General features: G+C 48.6%; 1 protein-coding gene across 9 annotated transcripts in view; it reads right to left on the bottom strand.

Annotated features, from left to right (window-relative positions):
• Positions 1-18,062, bottom strand: part of LOC119389723 (ephrin type-B receptor 2) — a 301,549-nt gene extending 283,487 nt beyond the window's left edge. For all 9 annotated transcript variants that reach the window (XM_037657088.2, XM_037657091.2, XM_037657090.2 and 6 more), the window contains exon 1: positions 17,961-18,062. In XM_037657088.2, coding sequence (XP_037513016.1) covers positions 17,961-18,048 — 88 coding nt within the window. In that variant the 5' untranslated portion in view covers positions 18,049-18,062. The remainder of the gene's footprint in view (positions 1-17,960) is intronic.
• Positions 18,063-25,495: the final 7,433 nt, after the last annotated feature.

Below are 25,495 nucleotides of genomic sequence, written 5' to 3'. Positions count from 1 at the left end.
GCGCGCCGAAACGCCGACGCCTTTCCGGGGCAGGCCGATCTTGTTCTGCATCGTTTTACGAGGGCGAGAGAGAGAGAGAGAGAGAGATAGGGGGGGGGGGGGTGAGGAGACGCGCGGACGATGCGAAACGTTCAACGTACGTACAGTCGCATGCATACATAGCAGGCTTCGAGCGTACAACAATGAGCACTCTTCCTTTAGCGTTATAGTGACGACAGACTCCACCGCCAGTCCTACAGAGAATTTTACGCAACGCGCGGCACACTGTCGAGATTGACGGCTAGCCTAACTTCGCAAGGCGATTTCGATTTAACGGTTCAGCGCCGGCCACCCAACATATGTAAAGAATGCGGGTCGACGTCCCGTCAAGCATAATGGGGAAGCAGTTAAAAAGGGTCGGCGGTGAAACGTTGCGCCACTGCTTCATTACCTGCTTCCTTTCTTGCTTAGCAAGACTGGTATACGACGCGCAACGCAAGGCCTCGCGATTAGAGGACTTGCACGCCGTTAACTCGGCATGTTATAGGTCCCCGTCCAATTACTGCACGTCCCCGGTGCTTTGAGGAGTTTCCTCGCGGTATACCTCGTTTAGTTATCGTCGAGACGAGCTTTTAACGATTAACTGCGCCTAACGTGCGATAAACTACTTAATCTAGCACGCGTAATGTTCATTAACTACTTATAACGGCTCTTAATTAAGAACCCTATACAGCCTGGAACGTCCTCACTCTGGATTACTTCGTCCGAAGCAGCCAGCCTCAAGCACGAGGCTGACTTTTGCTTCCATCCAACCTTGTTCGTTTGCCTTACGATTGCCTTATAGACCTCGAGACGATCTAAATCATTGGAGAGGCGCTTCTGGAATACGGCCGTTATCTAAAAGGATAGTCGTAAACGCGCCCATGAAGCCTCTATCCTTTCCCACGAGTATATAGCCGTCTCGCGTGCGGCATCTCGCGATCCTGTATGAGACGTCGAGTGAGAAGTATACAGGCAAAGGCCGTGCCTCCATCAGCGCGCTGTCATCGTATAGATGACGACGACGGGGATTGTGGAGCCCTTCGCTCAACGACCGACACATGCATCGCGCGCTATAGCCTCGACGACGTCACGGTGACTCCACGCCCTTCTGATGTCTGTGATGGCGTAACGCAAAATGAGGAGCTTCTGCTATATCCCCGTCTGTATTAGCGTGTGACCTGGAACGAAGACCACATTGCTCCGCAACAGCGTGGACGGCATACTTCACGAGCTGTACTGAGTTTTTTCTGTGCAACGAAAGCGATTGGATTCATTATTGGTAATCGCGTCAGTGTTTCGTTTTCTCAGTGTATAATACGCTATATTGCGCTATTTACGTGTGGTCCTTTCCTTGTCTGAGTTGCTTGCGCTGCTCTTTACGATGATACGCTCTAACCTGGGCTTTTCCCCATCGCAAGTTAGCACTCAACATTCACGAATTCTTTTTTTTTTAATACTCTTGCGAGGAATGCCAAACGCCTACAGCTTCTATATTTCGGTTTATGTCTATCACGTATGCAAGTTGCACGACGTGGCGCCTATACACAGTCAATGTATGTCAAATAAAGCAGCTCATTGGTTTCTCCATGTCACAAGTAAAGTTGCCCTTTACACAGAAGAATGAAAAAAAAAAAGCAAAGAAAGGACTTCCCCTGAATTGTACTCCTCGCATGTTTTCTCAGCGGCAGATAAGAGTGCATTGCTACAAAATCGTATTCTCAATGTTTTCGTCAGGAACAACCAGTATAACCGAAATAGACTGATTTCATAAGTTGCCCCTATAGAAAAACTTCACTATCTGTTGAGCATTTAAATTCTAACCAATAATCAGCCACCCTAATATTTTTTCCATCATTTTGTTTATCTTCTCTAGCCAATTCGAACCTTATAAAAGTGCCCTCATACGTGTGAATGCTCTTCAGAGCAAACTCAAAACTGAGCGAGTTGGCCTTGTGCTTGCTGTATAGTTCAACAACAGAAAAAGCAATAAACTAAACCAAATATGAAACGATAACCTCGGAGTCCGCTGCATTTTATTATTCCTTAAGACCGAATGCCGCTAGCGCAATCAGAAATCACGCAATCAAATGACGTAGTGAACATTGTCCTACAGCGTCAGTACTGCACAGGGCGTGCAGTTGGCATACTGGACGAGTGAATGAATACATTCGTGTAAGAGGGCGCGCAGCCTTTTGCTACAGCCGCATCAACCATGACACCAGCTCGTGCAAAACGCTGCGTCAGAACGCCGCCATGTAAACGTTCAGCGCGGTGATTTCACAACGATCCATCTATGAAGCACTCGCCCGCGTCGACCTACCGCCTTCTCGGGCAGCATTGTTCTTGCCAACAAAACGTCTATTGCCAGCGTTGTCCCTGACAGTGTTTGAACTTGTCTGCTAGCCATCAATAAACAATTCCGGCCACTCCCGTCAACACATAAAAACTCCCATCTTCCAAGGACCTCTTTCGATGACACAAATCTTTCATGCTTTCGTGCGTACACGTGTTTGCCCCTAATTGAGGAAGAATCAATCGATTTGTTTATCGACGAAGCGGCCAATCGCCAAACAGTGTAAGGCGTGTAATTCGTGGAACGAACGTTAACAATTGCTGAATAACAGTTGGTAAACAGCTTGGAGAAACCAGTGTGTACGGGACATTATCGAACACCACTGCACAGTACCCATCGATACTACAAGCTTACTTTTTAATTAATTAAATAATTGATTGGTTGCACGGGATTAAATGCACAGTCAGATGTTTTTGACTTAAGAATCTACTTCCTTTGCACCACATCACAGCTAAGTGTGTTTAAAGGAATTCCCTGCCCAAAAACCTAATTCTCACGAAAGTGATGAAGGGAAAAGATTCACACATACTATCTGCGTGAATCTCACAGCTCACCATGAAAGAAAGAAAGAAAGAAAGAAAGAAAGAAAGAAAGAAAGAAAGAAAGAAAGAAAGAAAGAAAGAAAGAAAGAAAGAAAGAAAGAAAGAAAGAAAGAAAGAAAGAAAATAGCTGTGGAGGAGAAGACAACAGCCGAAGACAAGACGGGAAACCGAATAAACACGCGCAGCGACAATAACGGCAATAGAGATAAGAAGGGTGGAGAGAAAAGGAAGAGCACGAAACCAGGAAACGGAAGAGACAGAGAGGAGAAACCAGACATCCCACAGAGGTTAGCGCCGAACAAAAAAACAAAAGAAAACCTCGAAAGAGAGACGAAAATGCCTAGTCGCGGTACACGCCATTTCAGTCAAGTCGTCGTCGCTGTCGCGAAAGCGGCACGGCGCGGAAGCTATACGCGCTGGAAACGCTTTAACAACAAAACGCCATGCGCGACTGTGCCGCTCGTACCACGGCACCCGCATGCCAATAGAGCACCGGGCTGCAGGAGGCAATCTCGTTACGACGAGGTCAACCGAGATTTTCGCCAGTACAGCGGGCGCGCAGGGACCGAGAAGGCGGCAGCGGCAGCAACGTTCACCGCGCGCACGCATACAGTACCGAAACGACGACCCAGATAAGACGACGTCGACGATTCGCCGACGACACCTCCTTTTCGCCTCCTCCCCCTCCCCCCCATCACTTTCAGCAGCCACCCGGGTACAACACTACCGTTAACGAGCAGCCGGCGGAGTTGCATAAAGGACAAAAAGAAATGAAAACCACAGATAAAAGGGAATAGGAGAGAAACGAGCCGGGAGAAAAAGAACGCGTGTAGAAAAGAACACGGATAAAAAGAACACGGATAAAAAGAACACGGCAATATGGGTGCGCGCACTTTCTTCGCTTCGCCTCGTGCTTCGCCGAGAGCATCGACACAAACGGCTGCCGAGCGTTATCGCGGCACGCTTATACTTTTGATTATTTTGTCGACACGACGTGGACAGAATCTGCGACGGCGTCGGACCGCGGGAGCCCCCCCTCATACGCGCTGCGTATATATGGCGCAGATACCGCTATCCGTGTCTTCTCAATATGGGAACCACGAGGTTGTGGGGGATAAGGAGGGTGGTATGCATGAGGATGGAGGGACCATACCGAAAATCGAGCGTGGAGAATCGTCATCGAAAGGAACAGAAAGAAAGAAAGAAAGAAAGAAAGAAAGAAAGAAAGAAAGAAAGAAAGAAAGAAAGGGGGGGGGGCACAATCGTTTAGTTCTCCGCTGTATTATAAGTCGTTGACACGTTTTCCGCATTTCCTCCGTTCCAGTCACAGCCACATTCGCGCGTTCGCTATAACTGCGACAACGGCATCGACTGCCGCCTGCCGTATACATAACGGAAGAGATAGACACCCAATTCTGGGCAGCGATCCAGAAAACGATTCCGCGAAACACAGGCACGCGGTAAAGCGTTAAGTTACAGAATGGGACTCGTGTAAGAACCGAGAAGGCAACGATTCGTTCCAAGCAAAACAGGGGCGGAAAGGATACATATGGAAGGAGTGGCCGTGTAACGACGTGAGCGTGTACAGGCATCGGGGACTGTTGCCACGCGGATTACGTCCGATTATACAGGCAGTGGCGACTATAGAGAGACATACTTCTCCCGCGAAGCGATCGTTGTATACGTATACACATATGCACAGACCGTCTCCAACAAGCAATTGCCTGCCACCGCTGCTGCCTAGCGTCTTGTCCTAAGCGTTAAAACCCCCTGCCCTATTATTCGACTAGCAGTTATGTCTCGATCAATCTTCGCACCACTTTCGCTTCGCGATACGCGCGGGAGACATCAAAATGCGAATCGGAACGGGCTTTCGCAAACTGGCGTAATCCCATCGAAGAAGCGGTGGGAGGGAAGGCAAAACGAAGCGGTAATGGGATTAGAAACAGAGCGCCGTAAACGAGCGTCGAGATAAGCGTAGCGCCGGGAAAAAAAAAATACGAGCAACGAATTAAGGAGCGTCGGGCGTGAAAGTAAGTGCTTCCGGCACTTCTCGAAAATGAAGAAATAAAAGAAAATAAAGAACGCCTCTCTGGTAGAGGAAAACGCGTCGTAGTATATTTCTCAGGTGTGGAAGACGGAATAGATATCGGTACGGGGAAAGAACTGAATCCAGATTGTACCGCGTGCAAAGTGCAGCGGGTATAGGGTATGTATATATATATCACTTTCGACAGGTCCGGTGGTATACGCGGGCGGGACGGCGGGGCCACGCTAAAGAAGAAAAGTCGACCGCTCGCACCGCAACCGTAATGCACAAACACCCAAAGCACACAGACACACAAAGTGCGCGCCTCAGCGGCGCCGCGTTATACAGCAAAACTGAACGAGTGCGCAACGCTCTCCCTTACTCTCCAGCCGCGATGCATTATCAAGGCGCCGCTGCTACCAAGAGAATCTGGAGCGCGATAACTCGATTCGCTCTGCCTCCGCGCGCGGGTTTCGTATACGCATCCCGCTTTTTTTTTTTTTTTCCTTCCACGCCCTATCGGTGGCGCTTCGATCGACACCTTCGCGAGAGTACGTGCACAATTGCACAGCGAGACTTTATACGACTCGGTTTACGCTGAGACACCAGGCCGTGCGAAACGGGACATCCAGTCACGTGTGAACTGTATTTCTCAAACACGGAAAGAGTCGCAGTAAGGAACACTTTATAAAGCAGCTGCTGTAAAGCGGAAGCGGAAACACACGCGCAGATCCGATAGCTGACGACGCCAATAGAAATCGACACTGTAATTTTTGATTAAGAGGCGGTCATGGGGCATTCTACAGAACTTTCTACAAGGTGTACACATTTTCCTGCTTTAGGCTATACGAGACCCCTTCCTCCAAAAACTTCCATACGGCGCGTTTCAGTGTAACAGAATACCGCTCGACTCGTTTGAGAGGACGAAAGTTTTCATTCAAAACGCCTCGCACGATCTACATATATGCCACCCTTCACGGATACGGTGTGTGTGATACAGGGGCGTAGCCAAGGGGGGGGTTGGGGGGGTTCAAACCCCCCCCGAAATTTTTCAGTTTTGCTTGCGTATATATACACGCACACATACAAACGCACGCACAAACATACATAAAGTAGGGTTGAACCCCCCCGAAAAAAATTTCTGGCTACGCCCCTGGTGTGATATGACAGATGGTGCGTAACGAGCGTTTTATGGACCGCCCACAGTTGTATACCACGCTCGCACAAACGTTATCAACATTACGTTTGCTGCGGCACGGGAGCAATTCTTGAAATTGCAACAATTGTATACATACACCGCGGTTCACTGCAGGCTCTGATTGCTAGGATAAACCTACTCGTAGCTACATCAGCATTAGCGCAAGACCTAAAGAAAAGGAAAACAAAACGAAAAATAGGGGGGTCTGAGTAATCCATACCCCAATCGAATGATTCTTGGGGGGAAAAAACTAATAATTGAAGCGAGGAATAACACAACAAAGACCGTACGCAAGTACGTGTCAGAAAAGCAGGAAAACCACTGTCACGCTTCGCAATTGTGCGGGCAAGCGGTGAACAAAAGTAAAAAAATAAAGAAAGAAAGAAACGTGGCGGCTCGCTCGTTATGAATGTTCCGGTCCAAATTAGCTTTCGATGTAAATATAATCGCAGGCGCTGTCGGGTCGTTACGACGACAAAGCGTCGAGCGCGGCGAATACGTGTACGAACAGCGACGAATGCGTATAGGCAAAAAAAAAAAAAAAAAAGAGAAGGGGTTGTACCGTTTTCCCCGCACGCGCCCCTTCCGCCATTCAATTGCTACACCCCCCTTCACCCCCTTTCCTTCATCTGCTGTCCCTCCTGCCGTACCGGCATCCCCTATAACATCATATAGCGCGTACAAACCATCCCCCTGGGTTTTTATACCTTGTCAAGATTAGAACTGTGCAGTACTACGGACGCTTTACGACGGGCATCAATTACTAGGAGCACGGATTTGCGCTGAATCCTACGTACGCGCGAAGTTATATCTGGCAAGTGCCCATACGAACGGATACTCTCCGTTCGTTTCTACACGCTGGTGATTCATGATTCAAGTACCTTATTTTTTTTAACTTTAAAGCGAGACCGTCGAAGCTGTGGCATTCGTACAATAGCAGGATGGCGACTGTCTGTGGTTTAAGTCGAACCTTTTTGCGCTGAGAATCAACGTAGAAACAAGCATCACCTAGCTAAAGCCTAGCAGCAACCTAGAAGCAACCAGATTAGTCTTCAGAATCGTCCAGTTTCGCTCTTTGAAGCCTTGTGCGGCTTAGTGCAAGCTTCGGCTTTCTTTTTTTTTTTTTTTCAGCTGTGTATAACATAACGCGGGTGCGAACCGTGGGGCTTTCGTGATTTGTCAGAGGGTTGTTTTTCCATTGTTATTATTCATGGATGCTTAACTCAGCCTAACGTTCCAGCAGAACAATACGAACAAACCAACATGATCGCTTCGCTGGTGCGCCAACTCGTCAGACGCGCTACGTTGCACGCTTTTATCGAGACAAAAAGCACGTAATAGCCGGCAGCGAGCATCAAGCACGTATACGCGCAGCATATATACTACAACACCCGAGGCACAAGCCGGCCGTCCAGCAAGAGAAGCAAAACAAATGGAGGAATCATCTCCGTAGGAAGACAATAAAACACTTGGTGGGGAAGACCACGCAGAGGAGTGGAGCGCAGATGGAAAAGAAAGGAAGAACAAAGCGTAGCCACGACTTCCCCATCTCTCCCTTTCTTCCCGGCCTGCTGGAGCTGGCTGGGCAACGAACGCGCCGGGCACTGCAGCGTGGATTAATCGGCCGGGCAGCGACGCGTTGCCTCGATCGATACCCGGGGGAGGAGGAAGGGCCGCAGGGAAGAAAACGGGAATGACGAGGCGAGGAGGACAGGTTGTGCGAGAGCCCTGGGGGAAACGGCCGGGAAAGAAAGCGGGATTGGGGAAAACGAAGGTGGAAGGGGACGCACCAAGAAGGAGAAGCCGCGTGGCAGGGAGCAGAAGGCAACCGGGCGAATGCAGCCTGGAGAAGTGTGTACAGTGCAGCGACCAGTCGAGCGCAAAACGGAGGCGAAGCTTGGTAGGGGGGTGGGAGCCTCTGTTAATACCGTCCCCGTTGATCGGAGATACAAGTTTGATCAGTAAGAGATAAAAAAAGAAAGAGAAAAGAAAGAGGTCGCGACGTTCTCCCCATTCGAAACGAACGCGTCTATTGTATGACCATTGTAACGAGTGGGTCATCCATCATGAGTGGGGCCGGGTGAATCGGATATGTCCAGAAGATCGCGCGCTAACCCGTACTTCGTTTGTTCCCATCGAGAAAGTTTGCCTTAATAAACTGGCCGTTGCGTCGATTGTCCGAAAGCGCGTGGTTGTTGATTCGATCAACTGTAAACATTGTTGATACGCTAATTTATTAGCAAATTAGCGTGGCTGCTATTGTACGACGGTTGTAAGGTCTACAGATAGTTCACAAGTGTCCTACAGCCATATAGGTAACCACGAAACGATGGAACTGGTGAAATAAACGAAACAAGAAATACAGTGGCAGCCGCGCTTCATTTGTCAAGAAAGTCCTTCGTACAAATTGGATTTGTGAAGGTACTTCCAAATGACATTAAAAAATTGTAGTTATTACGAAAGGCCACCTAGAGGAAGAACGTTACGTAGCGATTTCGCCAATCAACTGCGCCAACTTACCGCACTCGGACAGAATAACTACCACTACGGAGGCTCACATAACCGGCATAGCACGAGCTATGAGTGATGGTGCGACAGTAAAACTGCTTTAATGTTGAGAAGCGAAGATGATAGATGATGCGTCAGTGCTAATTCTGAAAATACACGTGATAGGCTTCTGATAGCTTTGGAAACTTTTCGTCAAGTGGCAAAGGCCGACGATTCGCGCGTTCGAAGCTGGGCGGTGTTCCCTTGGTACCGAGGCGCGCTGCAGTGAAAACACCTCTCGGCCAAGCGATTTTCGCGTGTGTGGGTGGGCAGCCGGTTGCGTAAGACCCGGCTCAGTCTTTGAAACGCAAGCCAAACGCGAACCGGACGCGCTGCAGCCATGGTCAACACAAACAAGACGACGGCGCACAATACCGGGACGAGCGAGAGACTGTTCCTTCTTTTGTCGGGTACAATACCCACACGGAAAGGCAAGGCCCGAGTGGAGAAGCCGCGCGTGCGGATCGAGTGAGGCCCGCGAGCTGAGGACAAGGGGAACAAGCTAGGCGTGACCTGAACGGGCCACGACTGGCCGCAGGATGGGCCAGCGGCGGCGAGTGCAACAAGGTGAACCGAGCCTCGGCAGCAGCCCTTGATCGTCTAGCTTCGCATCAGCACGTGCAGCGAGGGACGAGGCGCAGGAAGAAGAAGCAGCCACGAGCAAAGAGAGAGAGAGGGAACGACACTGAGAAGAAGAGCACGCGGGAATAAAGAAAAAAGGCCCAGCCGCTCGCCAAAAACAACATCCACACCCCACCGCAGCACAAACACACACACACACACACGGTCGGAAAAGACGTCCATATCGATAACGCGAGAGTCGATACGAAATTACTATAATCAGCCACGGCCGGCGAAATCTGCGCCCGTTCAATGATGAACCAGTCGACGGGCCGCGCAGCGCTACGGCGGGCACCACAGCGGGCTGGCGGCTCGTTCGTTCTTCCGTCGTTGCAAGCGGGGCTCGTGTAGTACGGCCGTCCATGCCGGCCGTCCGGCTGGGCAAGGCCGAGGACCGCCAGACGAGGGCAAGGAGGAGGTGCGGAGACGGAACAGCAGAGTTGTTGCCGTCCAGGGAAGGAAGGGGGGGGGGGGGGACTGTTTGGAATGCAGTTCGCAGGGAGCCCACCCTCCTCCCTTCATCGCAAAGACGGCAGTGCTGCTGCTGCTGCAGTGTGTGGTGGCGTGTGTGCGTTGTATTACGCGAGGCGCAGCACCACCACAAGCGCCGGCGGCATGAGAGGAGCGAGCTCTCGGCGGCGGACGTTAATTGCGCTGACCATTGTTAGTTTTCGGCCCGAGACGGCCCCTCCTGCGGGCGTCCTCGCGCGCAGCGCCATTTATAACGTCTCGGAGGAGGCCGCCGCGCTCCTTCCTTCCTTCATTCCCCGCTCCCACAGGCGTCCCCTGAACGAGCATGCCGGTGCGACGCCAGAGAGGACGCGCCGTCCGCGGCCACACGCACTCGGCAGACACGCCGAAAAGACGAGACGCCGAGGGGCGGACAACCGAGGCACTCTGTTTCACGAAGCTGGCTATCGCACGCAGCGAGGCGATGTGACCGGTAGAGTGAGCACAGGCTTAAACAAGCTTGCAGTTTCGGGGGGATGCATACACAGTAACTCTATAAACGAACCTACCGAACCTGTAGTCTTTCCACATGCCTGCATCGCATAGCCACCTTGAAACGAGGAGTCAGAGAACCAAGAGAACAAGCAATTGAAGGTATGTACCGGAGCTCGACCAGACTATACCGTCCTGTTTGTCACCAAAACAGAATTCTCGCGGACACAAGCACGCAAGATAGTCGCACCCGACAGTCGAAGACACTCAACTGGATTGCCTGATCCTGGAAAGCGCCGTTTAAGTTTTTAGCTTCGAACCAACGATTTAACACCTGTTATACAAGCGATCGTACTTTAATTTTAGCAGACGATCACTTGTCGCTGCGGTGACAACAAGAAGAACGACCAATATCTGAGATGAAAACAGTTATACTCTGATCTCGTAGCTAAATATGCGAGGGATGTAAGGATCTCAGCCATGACGGTATTGAAAGGAATGGAGAAGGAGAGAGAGATGAAAGAGATGCAAGTGTCAGAGGGAATAGCACCGTCAAAGCTATTAAGAACACGTTGCTTACGAATGTTAAAGAGTGTATGTATTAGCTTACGCTTCATCAGACATTGTGCCCGGCAACAAAGTCTGCACGCGACTGTGCCCGTAAACGAGGAACACTATGTGAGCATAGTAACACGTAATAATACGCTTCGTTCAGGGTTGATTGCACATCCCGGCTACTTCACCAGGCTAATTGCGGAAGACAATCTATTCGGGAATGTGGGAACGGAAAGAGCTGACATATACGCGGTGATCAATGCAGCTATTTAGTTCCTTCGGTCGATGACCTCGGTACCCAAGCTCCCGAAAGCCTACCTTATATTCGTTTACATTTAAAACGTCCACTGCTGCGCTTCTATGTAAGCATATTCATTTCGCGAGCGTTTCCATATCTCCGGGGATTGTTACGCAGCCTCAAAATGGCCATCACTGCCAAACAAAGCGAAACGAAGCCAGCAGCCCTTTCGTCGTTTCCGTTCTATCATCGCGTGCAAACGACTACACGAGCGGGCAAAGGAGTATGCTATACATACAACAAACCTTTTCCCATTCGCATAACGTCAACAGGCCTTCCCCGGTCTATATAGCTTCACGTCAACAGGAGCTTTCTCCCAGGAAGACGATAACGCCGGCCGAAGACAAGTCAAACCCGCGTTTCCACGTTCGATGCGCAAGAAGGAATGGGTGGCTGGGGGATTTCGTCTCTCAGTATCGTCATCACGGTTCCGCAAGAAAACTGCGCGGTGGTGGAAAACAACGAGGGAAACCGTAACGGAGCAAAGAGGTGGATGACGCCAGAAGAAAGGCAAAAACAACTCCTCCCGAGAAAGGCAAGCTATATATGCGTACGGAAGAGAGAGTCGGGTAAACAAACGAAAGGAGCGCTCGCGCGCGCGCGCTCTGAGGAAAAGGGGAAAACTCGCCGAAGCGGCGGAGATGAGTATGCCAAGACAATGTGCCGCCGAGCCGAGAAGACGAAAGCCAGAGCGTATAGTACTGCTATACGCACAGCCCGCGTCGTGCATACAGAAAGAACGCGAAGAGAAACGGAACGATAGAAAGCAAGAACATCTTTTTTAGACGTGCAACAGCAGGCTCCTTCGGGCTTTCGACCGAGAGCCAACGATCGAGAGAGGAAAAGATAGAGAGACGACGTTGCATTCAAAACGGCGGGCCGGCCTGGCTGATCGCCGGCCAGGGAGAACAACATCGGAGCGCGCGCGCGCGCTTCAGTTGCGAAAGCGGAGCGCTCTCTTTTCTTCGTCCAGCCTTTTCTTGCGAGGCAGCAGCTCGGTGGATAGGAAGTGAGCGAACGAAAGAGAGCGATTGAGGGAGAGCGTACCAAAAAGAAAGAAAAGCAAAGCGTCCAGACGCACGAACCGACTATACGAATCCCGCCCATCGAAACTAAATCACTCAAAGTTGCCCTCCCATCACCACTTATCACCCGGCGCGAAGGGGTAAACACGGACGCCCGCTCGGGGTCCAGTCACCCTCTTCTTTTTTTGGGGGTGAGAGACGAAGAAAGCAAGAAAGGAGGCCGGCAGCGCGGCAGACCTTCGGTTGAGGAGAGAACAGGGCGCCAGTGAGTGAGTGACCTCTAAGGGCGGCCGCTGCTGGGGCCAAGCTTCTTGCCGCAGTTATGCTCCATGTTGGCACAGACAGATTTCTTTTTTTTCCTCCGTGGTGCCTACCAATCACGAGCACTCTTCTGGTGAAAGCAAAAGACGCTGTACGCAGGGATAACGCGAAGCTTCGGCGGCGACGCGACGTTCGTTGGCACTGGCGGCATTCCTCGGCCGATAACGGCAGCGGGAGCGCGCGCACACACGCACGAAGCCTCGGTCGCAACTAAATCATAAGCCACCACCACCAGTCGGCTGACGCCGATGGTGCGTGGTCTATGTATGGGAGGCTTCTTCTTTCAAGACAGCGAGATGGAATCCATGCAGCGCGTGTGTCCGGACTCTGTGGGTTTCCGCAGTGCAGCGGAGGTTGCAGCCTATCAGAAAACGAGTGCACAGCACCGACGCTAAGTAAAAGGAACGACTCCTCTGCATGAGAACGAGAGAACAGAAAAAAATTAATAACCAGTGTAGCGAGAAAAACTCGTAGCTATCTCGAGCGGCCTCACTTACGTCTCGAAGATGTCTCGACCGTGTATGCACTTTTGTTTTTTCTCCTTGCAGCATGTCGAAGGAGTGCATCGTCAAAAAAGAAGAAAAGCGGTCCTTTCACGAAGAGATAACGCACTGACAGGACCGGCGACAGCTAGCTAGTCTCGCATTACCTGACTGTTCCGGCTATCGGAGCAAAGTAAACACACAGAGGTAGGGAGGTGGGTATGCTCTTTACTAAAGGATCCCATGAACGGCTACACTACAAATAGTGGATCGCAAGCTGTCATCTCTGCGGGAACTTTTCGGGCCTGGAATTGACATCGGTGCTTTTTTTTTTTGTTTTCATTTTCGTTCAGTACGCGTGCAAACGCACTTGGACCGGCACAGGAAACCGCGAAAGAAACCCAAGTCGGGATTTCAAGCGTACTCTGTCAAATTCTTTCATTCCCCCAGGAGAAGGCATTGTTGGTAGCAACAATTGCATGGAACTTGAAAGCAGAAAAAAAATTTTTTTCGTCATTATCTTTAGGCATTCGGTAAACACTTTATTTTCTTACAATTTGTGGATGAAGCTATCTAACGTCACCGAATCAGTCAATGGGGTCCTGTGCGTATATATCGATGTGCGAAGTGAGATTGCTCGTTCTGAATTCCCGTATTGAGTGAATATAAACAACGTACAGTAGAGACAACAAGAAACCCGTAGTTTCCAATGTCAAATCTGGCGGTCGACGTGGCATGACAAATTGCGTTGAAATTTAGACGATTTTATCGGAGGTAGACGCACAACACGATTATCTAGAAAAAAAAATAACGACGTTCCGTTTCTCACTATAGTCTCTTGCATAAGAATCCCGTTAGGACCTTCAACGCGCCCTCCACACTGGCGCTCACTGGACAGTGTTTGCATATGGCGACGCCGTAGCGTGAACATAAATGGAGCAATGCGACAACAAGCGGTAAGAAGGAAGAAGCAACGACGACTACATAAACCAAACGACATTCTGCTAGTGCAAGTGAATCTTGGAGGCGATGCCGTGCAATGGCCAACAGGAAGTTCGTACTGTAGACAGTGCGACGTAATGCAGTCAGACTGGAGCGGAAGGACATCGCCCACGTCTTCGAGTACGCAAATCAGTTCCGGAGAAATCCGCAAGGGGGAGACGTCTTCCACGAAGTCGAAGAGAGATTTGTCACTCGATATCGGAGAGTGGCGCGAAGCTACGTAGGAAACCACACACGCTTGTTTGGGAGAAACAGGTGACGCGCTTTCCTTTTGAAGAAAGAAATTCGTCCCAGCCTGGGGAATCAAACTAGTGACCAACGCCTTTCCGGTGTGGCCGTTAATTCTATCTCACGTGTTAAACAGGAAGCCATAAGAAACGGGAATGCACGGAAAGCGTTGCGGTCTCAAGGTTAACTAACATCCATGGCACAGGGCGGAGCTCTTTCCGGCTGAAATTGTGTGCATCATGATGCACTCTTTTAACAGCTGACGTCGCTTTGGAATAAGCATTGAGGACGCATGTATGTGCTCATCATGTATGTATGTGCTCAACGTAATCAACTACCACAAGTTGGACTGCTAAAAATTTCGTTGATTTATGGAATGTTCGAATTCAAATGTGCGCGCAAAATTTTTGGACGTGTTTTTCTAACCCTAGTCGATCGGGGAAGATGGATTTGACTTTCACATACCGAATTAACGGACGTTACGCGTTTGTTAATTATCAGACCATCAGTGTGTCGTTGAATAGTGAAATGATAATGTCTCTCAACCTTGAATAAGTAATCGAAACAACCTCAAGTCTTCTTCGTTGTGAAGCACAACTTTTCTATTTTATTGTTGCCATCATTCGATTAAGAAAATCGTTCCATTATAAAGAAAATGTGAGCTCTACGTATATCAGTAAGCATACGGGAACACAGACGTCGGGGCGAGGTAAAATTTACGTATGTACCTCTCTGAAATGATCACAAGATTCGCGGTACCGAAAGCACCCGGAGATATCTCTCAAAGATAACATTTGCCTCAACGAAGAGATAGGTAAATTTATGCGATGTTTCCTATAAACAAATAACGCGTAAAGAAAAGGGCAGACAGCGTAGGAAGCTAAATTGAACAGCTGCGAAGGCGGCGCAGAAGCATCCGATTACATACACGAGTCGGGAATTTTTTCAATCAAGGAATAATAAATTTTCGCTAGATGACACGAAAGGCAAATAAACATGTGGCTCATTTGAAACACAGGAAAGGTACTGGAGCTTCCACTAACATAACCACCATGCAGGTGTTGCAGAAACCGCACTGCTGCGAATACTGTGACTTGTTTTTACGGAATTTTCTTGCCCTCTATATCAGCACATCCGTAATAACGTTGCGGACAATGGTGGTGTTTTATGAGAATACCCTTTGATAGCGGAGTGGGAGCTAGTATCGTCCAGCTCGCTATGGTTTTTTGTATGACCTTAAGTGAATTCTGCTTCAAAACGGGCATGTGCCAACACAGAGAGGTATGTTATTAGACTTCATAGGACACATTATAACGGTCACCACATATATGTTTCAGCTTTGTTTAGGTATCCTACAACAACCCCCTGTCACTACTAAGTCGCCCTGCCGGTCTCCCTATCATCTGTCGGTGCTTACTGGAAAACGTTTGCCCTAAATTAAAAGTGATTACGAACTACCTACTTATACGACAAAGAGCTACAAGTTTTACGGCCGAGAGTTTTTACATCTTGTACCGCGGCGCAGGCAACGCTGCGATTTAGTTCAGCTAGGTGTACTCGGCGGGTGTTATCAAACAGGAGCATACGCAGTGCGTAGGACGCTTATTACTGCAGATATCCGTCTGGGTCTTTAATCTAGTTACGAACGCGCACCTTCCCTAGGACAGTCTTGCGGCTAGCCGTGTTCGCGTTTTGAGAGAGATGCCGATCTCCACATGTTTCTTCCTGCGAAAATATCTCGCTCTACATCTGTGTGCGGGGCCTTGGGGGCAGATCAACTCTGGCGATGGATGGTGCAAGTTCGAACTGCGGATTTTCCTCGTTACAGCTCTTCCTGACGCCACTGCTCGTAGGAAAAACGTGCCGGATCGTACGCACGCCTACTTTTTTGCAGCACCCGATGTTTCCAGCTTCAATACGATTACTGTGTTTCGGTTTGTACTCGATGACAACCCAAGAATCCACCACAAGCTCCATACACAAAACTGTGGGGAACGTTCGCAGCTGTAGTGTTATAGCTCTGCTTACATAAATTCCTGGCTTACAAATTTAATAAAAGTTCGGTGTTATTAGCTGAAATAATAGGCAGGTTTAGAATAGGGTACGCAAAGTTTTGCGTTTGTCACCACTGCGCATGCGTCATACGCTATCTTGCGTACCCACGCTAAGTGACGGAAATAGCGTGCGTACGCAACGAACGCTATCATTGAATTGCACATTCTGAAATTGCTTATTGCCTTTCTGAATACTTGCTACCAGTGATTCGAGGAAATTTGCCAGCATGATCAATTTTCCTCCCGATGCGATTGACAGAAAGATAGAGCTGCACGGTAAAATTAACTGCCATAAATACGCAAAAGCGTTCAACGTCACGAAGACGACTGAACGCAATTGGCTGGCGCAACCAGGATTTATTGTCTTAAATTTGACAGCGGTACCGATGCCCCTGTGAGTCTAAGGCGGTCGCCGACTAAAAGTGAATCCTACTTGGAATTCTTACGTTGTCACCGATCATCCATAATCATGCAAAACGAGCAAGTTTAAAGTCCTACTCACCTTAACTTTTCAGAACGATTCACACCATCGGCGCCGAAAAATAAATTAAAAAATCACTGTCGTTCCTGAGAGATCATCTCTCAAAATTTTCTCCGAAAATCCGATCGTGGCACGGATGTAGATGCACAGCAGTTGACTCTCAGTGGCGGGATCACAATCCGCAGGTTGCCGATGATGTCCCAACAAAACGTCGAAGAAACACACCAATCGCAGAACGAAAATCACCAAGCACAATAACCGGCACGGCGGCCCGCAGAGTCGTCCTCTTGCGTGGGTCCAATGTCGTGCGGGAAAGCCCACCGCTACGGAAGGGCACGGACGAACCAGTCGAAAGTTGCCTTGCTTGCCGCCGCGTGTAGCGCACCAACACAAAACACAACTTGACCGCAGAAACGCGACGCTCAGCTCTGAGTAGGCGAACGTGGGCTGCTTCGATTGCGACTCTTAAAGCGCGCGCGTTTCGCATTAATTAGAGGAATTGTATACCGTGTCAACCAATTAATCGCATCTACAAAAGGAACACGTTATACTGCAATTTTTCTATTCCGAATACTCCTGATCGCCCGTAAACCGATGTCCAATAAGTGATCAATACGTGATTTTTATTTCAAACAAACATAAACAACCTCGCGCTTTCCGACACGTTCTGACATGCTCAGAAAGTGGCACCGCGCCGCTCAGTTTGAATTAACACGAAGGCTACGGACGCTATGTGAACTACATTATGCAAGCTATTTCTACTCGTCCTCTGACTAGGTAGCAGATCGAATCAGCCAGCGTGCAAACACGGTCAAGCAACTCCAGCTTGCGCACCTGAAAGGTCCGGCCCGCGTTAGGCCAAATTGTTACGCAACGCAGCAGCGGCAGGCACCCCGCGAAGAGGCATCGCACATCGCCAGAACGAACTGCTGGGAAAACAAAACAACAAGCGGGACGAGCTCGCGAGGGGAACCAGCGGCGAAGTTCCCAAACCGGCTAGCAGGGCCGCGAGGGCACCGTCGGTCGACGAGCGCCCGTGAACACCACCACGCCGGACTTGTATGCTACCACGCCGCCGGAGACCTTTCGCGTACACGAGAGCGTGAGCCGCGTTTCTCCGGTCAAGCATCATCGGCTCCGCGCGCGCGCAGGGAGAAAAACAAAGCACCTCCCGTCTCCTCGAGAGAACAGCCGAAGAGTCCTCCAAAAGATCCAGGGTTTGGGTAGGGACGACAAAACCAGCGCGCAGGACGATGCTTACCTTGGTTTCCTTCGCAGCGCACCAGAACCGGCAACACCACAGCCAAATAGCAGACAAATTTCCAACGCTCCCTCCGATCCGACGCCATGACTGCATCTGACAGCTTGGGAGGGCAGGCGAACGCTGCTCGCCAGGAAACCGGAGCGAGAGACCGCCCCTTTCGCTGGCTCGCGTCACTTCCGCTCGCGCTCTCCATTGGCTCGAACTCGAAAAAAGAGAGAGGGTGCGCATTTCCGGAAAGGAGGAAAGAGGAAACGCGCGAAAAAGAATAAGACGGCGAAAAAGAAACCCGGCTCGGGAGTGTGTTCGCCGCGTTGAAAAATCGCGGCCGATTTTGTGGGGGCTGTTGGGAACCAGCGGGGGTCTGCTGGCTCCCTAGGCAGATCGGCGCAGATAGACGGACGGCGGCAAACGGGCCCGTGGAGGCAAGAGACTCCGGAGAAGACGCCGCGCGGACCCTTCCCGTTCGTTGTTTATGGAGGGACGTCAAATTTGGAGACCCGAGAGGCCCTCTTCGGGCAAGGAACAGGTTATCGTAGCGGGACGGCGCACATGAAATGGAGACGGCTCATAATCAAACATTTCGCTCATTTTATTTGCTCTCTATCTCCGTGTGTTTGTCTTTGCGTCGGGAGTTGCAGCTTTAGAAGGAAAGTCGCGTGGTCGCCCGAGGAATACGTTATGATGCCTGTTGCATAGTTTTCCAATTGGTGAGTAAAACGTTTCTTAATGTTGTTCGCAACAGCATCTCTGAGAGCAACGATGGCAGGTACCTGGCATAGTAGATTAACGACTATGTGACAACCGCTGAGCAGAGCGCCACCGCTTCTGGTACCTAAAACAGCAACCGCATTCTGGTGGAAAGGTACCCAAGAACTCACATGCGCTGTCTATTCTGCTTATCAAAGTTAAGTTAGTCCCGTGAACAGCGGTAGTCTTTGAGGAAATCGAGGTTAATGGTATCGGTGTTATAGATGGCGCAACCGTTTTTTATCCGGAAAAAATCAAGCTTCCGACAGTGGCATACTCGAGAACATAAAAGAAAGCAACTTTGTCTCCATCCCCCGCCCCCAATATTTTTTTTTCTTTTTAGATATGCACGATCATATCGGCAAAAGACACGGATCTCGAGCTTGCTCGCAATCACAAATTATCATTTTTCCAACTTAAGGCTCTCAGATTAAAAAACCAAAATTCTGCTCGATCGCGGGCTCACTCGGATTCGGACTAACGATATCTCAACTTAGACTCATGTGTCGATCTGAGTGAATCTGAGCGAGTCGACTCACGAGCGAGTTTGCCGACATACGGGCATGATATTTTAGTACACCACGTAAATCGCTTGACGCTGTATACATAGTGTATTATTGCAATTTGCATTGTCACATTCGCGTCTATGGCTCTCTATAACACATACTATAACACAACTATTTATACAACACATACATATAACAACACAAAAGCACTGAAGTAACTTAATAATTTACCACGTAAGCACCAGTAGCGCTTTCGTGTGTCCGCTGAATAAACTTCCATTTGTGGTTGACATTGTTTCACGTCAATTCCTACGTTAGAACACGAAATCTCATTAATTACTATAACAATATAAAAGAAGCATCCACCTACGACAATTTTAGAACGTCGACGTGTTCCGAGATCACCGTTCCGCCCTCAAGAAGAGGAAAACAGCATGTGAGAGCCGATGGACGAACAACGGCGTTCGGCATTTTTTTGCCCCCACTCACTTCATGCGCATGTCCACTTGTTCGTTCTCAAATCGACACGCACGTCATCATTCATACTCTAGTCTAATCACACCCTTGTTCACTCGACAGCTCTCAGCCATGCCTGCGAAATCAGTGTGAGGCAATCTTTATGTCGGTTTACTCGTGAAGGAGTATGCTTCCAACACTCGAAGAAAAAAAAGAAAAGGAGTATGTGTTAGCTCGACTACTGACTTGCCACGTATGTGACTCTGTTTAAAGAGACACTTTAACTCCCTTTTGGGTCCCACGAGTCTCCGACGAGGGTATAGTGATCTCCAAAGAGAGTTCACGTGTCTCTTTAAAGAGAGTCATATACGTGGCAAGTCAGGACTCCGAAATAGGAGCCAAATGACTACTTTTTATCTTGAGTGTACATTAGGGGTTAACAAAGAAATTTCAGATGTTATGAACTGCGAAACGAGCGACAGCGCTGAGAACGTTAGGCATGACGTTAAGTGAGACAGGGATGTGCATTATATAGGGAGCTATAATTGAGTAAACCAATATTGTAGAAGACGTTAACAAGAAACGTATAGTTGGCAGACCCTTTAATGTGTGCGGCACTCAACTGCTGGTCTAATCGGCATGACATAATGGTATTGTAACGCAGTTGAGGACAGCACATAACTGTAGGATTAGGTGCGATGAATCTAGGGAACTGGCAGACGTAAAATGGGGCGAGCTCGTTCAAGAGCGATACAGTTGGAAATCGCTAGGAATTCGTGCTGCATCGGACATAAACGATAGTAGCGATAACGATTACTTCGATAACAAAATGGCAGCGAGATATCTGACCATTAGAAAATAACACAGAGCTGAGCTAGTTGGTAAGTATTAATTCTAAACAGACAGGGCGTGCAGACACGGACACTGTCCTGAAGTTCTTTCTTGTGTCCGTGTTTGCACGCCCTGTCTTTTTAGAATGCATTAGAACGCGTTTCTTGATAGACGCTGTTGAAAACCGAAGGTTACGGAAATCAAAAGTGAATAATAATAGTTACCCCAGCGAGACGCAACGAGTTTGTAACGTTAAATCGTCCGCTGTCACCCTGTTTCTTACAGTTGCGCTCAGTTTCAACCCCGAGATTGGCGATAAAAGAATTTTTCCGAGCCTGTTTGTTTATAACGACAGGGGCGAGTCGCGAAACCAGGAATGGGAACGAAACAAATTATTCAAGATCGGCAAAGATATGTATACCTGACAGATAAGGAGAAAGTGACACGGACTCGACAGCGGCAAAAAGAAAAGCACTGAACCTGCAGTCTCGTGGTTTAAGGCCAGAGATTCTCATCGCAGTGAGTTCCTCTGCACAGTCGGAGCTTTTTTGTATATATATGTATATATATAGCCTTATACTTGGACAGGTGCGCAGAAAAGACAAAAGTTGCCCGGAAACTTTTTTGAAGGCCCCAGCTTCGCGTATCGGCATCTTTCCCATCTCGAAGTGACGTGCCGGCGTCCTGTGGTGGCTCCGGGACGACACACCGGACAAAACTGTCTTCCAGTTTGTTTATTTTTGTCTGCACGATTCGAGAGGTGTTTGTATAGGGAGACGTGAGAACGCATCGAAAGAGAAAATGCATTTAAAAAAAGAGGCGGTGGCATAGAAGGCGGTGTCGTGTCAACGGAGCTGCGAGCGAGATCAGAGCGTATGCCGTTCTCCTCACAAAAGAAGAACCGATGGTTTTGCGAGATAGCACGCGCAACGTGCATGGTGTCAAAGTGAAGAAAAATAAATGCGCGCGTTGAAATAAAAAGACGAAAATCCGTGAATGCGGCTCTTCTTATTTTCTCCGAGTTTCGTGTCGCGCCGGAGTGATGGATGCGGTTGTCTTTGAGGTCTGTCTCGCGCTATCTTCGTCCCTGAGCAAGGCAGCCTATAACGATCCGATAAGGCGGTGAGGCGAACACGTGTGCTTGTATCGTCTGGTTAACAGTTTATCAATTTCCAGAGGGTTGTCCTTCGAGTACGCACATCTTCGGGTTTTCTTTCTTTCTTTTTTTTTTTCCCTCAGTCTTCGTCGTTAACATCACACGCAAGAGGCTTAGATCGCACAAGTGGGTTATCGTTATCTTGTTGGAGCTAGTGAAGGTGCAAACGAAAGTTCACCGTTTAGCGCATTGTCACCTCAAGCTTGTTTTTTTTTTTTTTTCTTTTCTTGCCTCGTTGATATTGTTTCCTGTAGTTGTATCGCTAAAAGTCCGCGCATATTTTTTCTCCGTTTGTTTGGCTGCTCTCGAAGTACCCGCAGAACGGAAAGTCGTCAACTCTTTCATTACCTCAAAATAGAGCTCCTATATCGTAATATAATTGACAGCGCAACGGGTTAAACACGGACAGCAAGAAGAAAAGTTTAACCCGTTGCGGTGTCAGTTACATTAAGATGAACATCCACCAATTCGCGATTCTGCTTCAGCATATAGAGCTTCTATCATTAATGTTAGTGCGCGTTAAAAGGCAAGGTGACGAAAACGTGGTTCAGCTGACTATGTCCTGGAGCATCTAGAATGAAGAGAATCAGGTCAGGACCTCAGGAAATACCTTTTTCTTCTGCCGCGGTGGTACAGTGGTTACGGTGCTCGGCTGCTGACTCGAAGGTCGCGGGTTCGATCCCGGCCGCGGCGATCGCATTTCTGTGGAGGCGAAATGCTAGATGTCCGTGTACTGTGTGATATCAGTACATGTTAATATAATAATATCTGGGGTTCAACGTCCCAAAACCACGATATGATTATGAGAGACACCGTATCGACCCCCTGGGGTTCTTTAACGTGCACCTAAATCTAAGTACACGGGGTTCAAACATTTTCGCCTCCATCGAAAATGCAGCCGCCGCGGCATAACAGTACACGTTAAAGAACGTCAGATGGTGGAAATTTCCGGAGCACGCCAATATAGTGTGCCATATAATTATATCGTGGTTTTGGTTCGTAAAACCTCAGATGTTATTATTCCCTTTGTGCAATATATTGAACATTTTCGATGGCGTCAGGCTTACCGCAGGGGTCATAACGAAATGACAATGACACTGACCAAATGCACATAGCCGTGTAAGTTGTAACTAAGCAAAGTTACGTATAGCTACTCAACTGCCAATCGTGGATGCGGTGACGTATGGTTACACTGTAAACAGATCACCAGTCGGAGCAATTGCCGGCATGGGCGTAGGCAGGGTCCAGGGGGGTGCAAAAGGGGCACTTGCCCCCCTCAAGCCACACCGGCACTTGCCCCTCACCCAAGCTATGCCAGCTCTCCCCCCCCCCCCCCTGCCCCAGCCGCGATGTAACACGGGTTTGCACCCCCCAAGGCAAAATCCTGCCGACGCCCATGACTGCCGGCCTTCATCTTTTTCAATTTAGAAGTTAAGCCCATCGGTTGCTGCAACAAAACACTATTACACTAAAAAAAGGCAACTCTGTATCACACGGAGGGCGATCAACCTGAACTAGCTAAGAACGTTCCCGTGGTCTTCACTTTAAATTAAATATATTAAATTTTGAGATGAGTCATGGTAACGCTTTAACAAGCTGAAAATTCTTGAGACATGCGCGGCAACGTAGGAATCAAAGGTGGCAGAGCGTAGCTCGATTATGCCTCTGCATGATTGAACACTTTACGGCGAGTCCACGCGCATGCAGGGTCTAGGAGGCTGTGTACGTTTATGCGAGGTTCTTTTCGATTGAAGCCATATTGATGGAGGTCAGCACTTCCTCCTGTCTCGTCTATGTGCCTGTTTCAATTCTGTATGCTGAAGTTTCGTTATAGTTTAATTATGTCACCTTATAGGCAATTCATTAATCACACATTATATTATAGTTTTGCCATCCTTACATTTGCCGTGTGCAGCGCAACCGACAGACATGTGATCAACTTAGAGTCCTGTAAAAGGAAGGCGTGGGCGAGCCGTGCTTACTTCATTGTTACGCGGCGTGCAGGTCGAGATATACCGCTCCCTGCGACTCTTGTATACAGCGCCTAATCCACGTGGTCACTGTCCAGGGTTCTAACCATTGTTGGCGGTAACGCGTTACAAGTAACGGCGTTACCGGTAATGCGTTACTTATTTCAGTAACTTAGTAACGTACTCGTTACTATTTTGGAACTGTAACGGGTAACGTACTTTCGTTACCATTTTTCAGTAACGTGAGGTATCACGTTACTCGTTACTTTCGATTTCAATTATCCTCGCAGTCTTAGACAAAATTCATTCGGCTTGTAGGAGCGCCTGTCTCAGAGCTCGCCCCGACGTTATTTTGTCGCTGCGGCAGACTGCTGTTGGCCCGCCAAGCGTTGACAAAGCGACCCCGCACGGGGTCCTTCTTGGCGCGCGGGGGGGGGGGGGGGGGGGTAGAATTGCAATGGGGAGCAAATTGCTGAAGTTTATTAAATGGATCTGCTATAGTTTCGGCTACCTTGCTATCGAGGTTCAAGTTGTCGTTGATTGTCGATGAAGCGAAGTGTGATGCGGTCCTCGTAACCGTTAAAAGCGAGCTGTCGAGACCTGCTCGTCTTGTGGACATAAAGACTCGGTGTGATCTCCAGCGCTAAGGAGGATGACTTCTTCGGAAATGCCTTCTCAACGTAATCGCCAACTGAAGATGAACGACTTTCTCGGCACCTTTGATGCCGTATGTCATCGCCATGAGCGGGCTCAAGGAAAACTTTCCGCGCATTCACGAGCCTTAAAGTAAATACAGGAGTACCATGTAGTGCGTCTGTCGCGCTCCTGTTTAGCGTAGGTGCGGACGTATTCGGTAATCAGCGAGTGAAGCTGTCCGATTAAAGCTTCGACACGCAGCTGTTGCTTATATTCAGCAGTTTGTTCTTACATTAGGAAACTGTTCCTGCACTACACTAGCACTGTTCATAAACTTCGTATTCAAAATTAGTTTTGCTACTTGATATTTGCAACTACGCCTACGTTTCTGATTATTGAACTCCTAAGCAAGCAAGGCTGACCTTGAACACTTTCACGTGTATACGCAGTCGCAATATTTGCGACAATTACACAGGTCAAATTGAAAAAAAAAAAGACTTGTTTTTATGAGCAAATAACTTTCCCCAGATCTATGTCATTTAAGCATTCCTTTATTGCTACAAAATTTGCGCATTTATTTTGGTAGTAGAAGCACGCCGTAATAATTACTGCAAATTTCTTGTGATATTTTCATTGCGGAGAGCGTTCATGATGAAATCGATTCTTTTGTGTTAATTGACCCATTCCGAAAAATAGCATCCCCATGTACCCCAGAGTTAGAAGCCATCACATGTAACTATATAAGCAACTTTAGGCAACTATAGTACTGCGAAGATACGCCATATTTGTGCAAATTGTTCTCTTTTAATCAGAATTTCGGTTAAAATTTTTGTTTGGGCGACAACTTTAATGTGACATATAAATATGAGTTTTATAAAGTTGCTATTGTAGGTTCTTGGTGCGAGGACATACTGATTAAGATTTCTGACTAAGGGGTAACGGCAAAAGTAACGTCCGTTACTTTTTTTCGGTAACTGTAACGGTAACGCGTTAACTTTGTTTATGGGTAACGCGGGGCGGTAATGCGTTCCTTTTTCTTTAGCGTAACGAGTAACGTATTTAGTTACTTTTTTTTCGGTATCGCATACAACACTGGTTCTAACACCTCTACCAAAATTAACTTTTAATTTTGACATGCAGCACGTTTACACTTGGGGCTTAGACTGTCAGTGGCTCGTATAACCGCGTGGCATTATATAGCTTTTGGTTAATGTACACACGTGTACACTA

Source organism: Rhipicephalus sanguineus, chromosome 4, assembly GCF_013339695.2.
Source record: "Rhipicephalus sanguineus isolate Rsan-2018 chromosome 4, BIME_Rsan_1.4, whole genome shotgun sequence".
NCBI classification, from domain to species: Eukaryota; Metazoa; Arthropoda; class Arachnida; order Ixodida; family Ixodidae; genus Rhipicephalus; species Rhipicephalus sanguineus.
The sequence above is the reverse complement of the archived record's forward strand: the minus strand, read 5'-3'. Positions and strand labels throughout refer to the sequence as shown.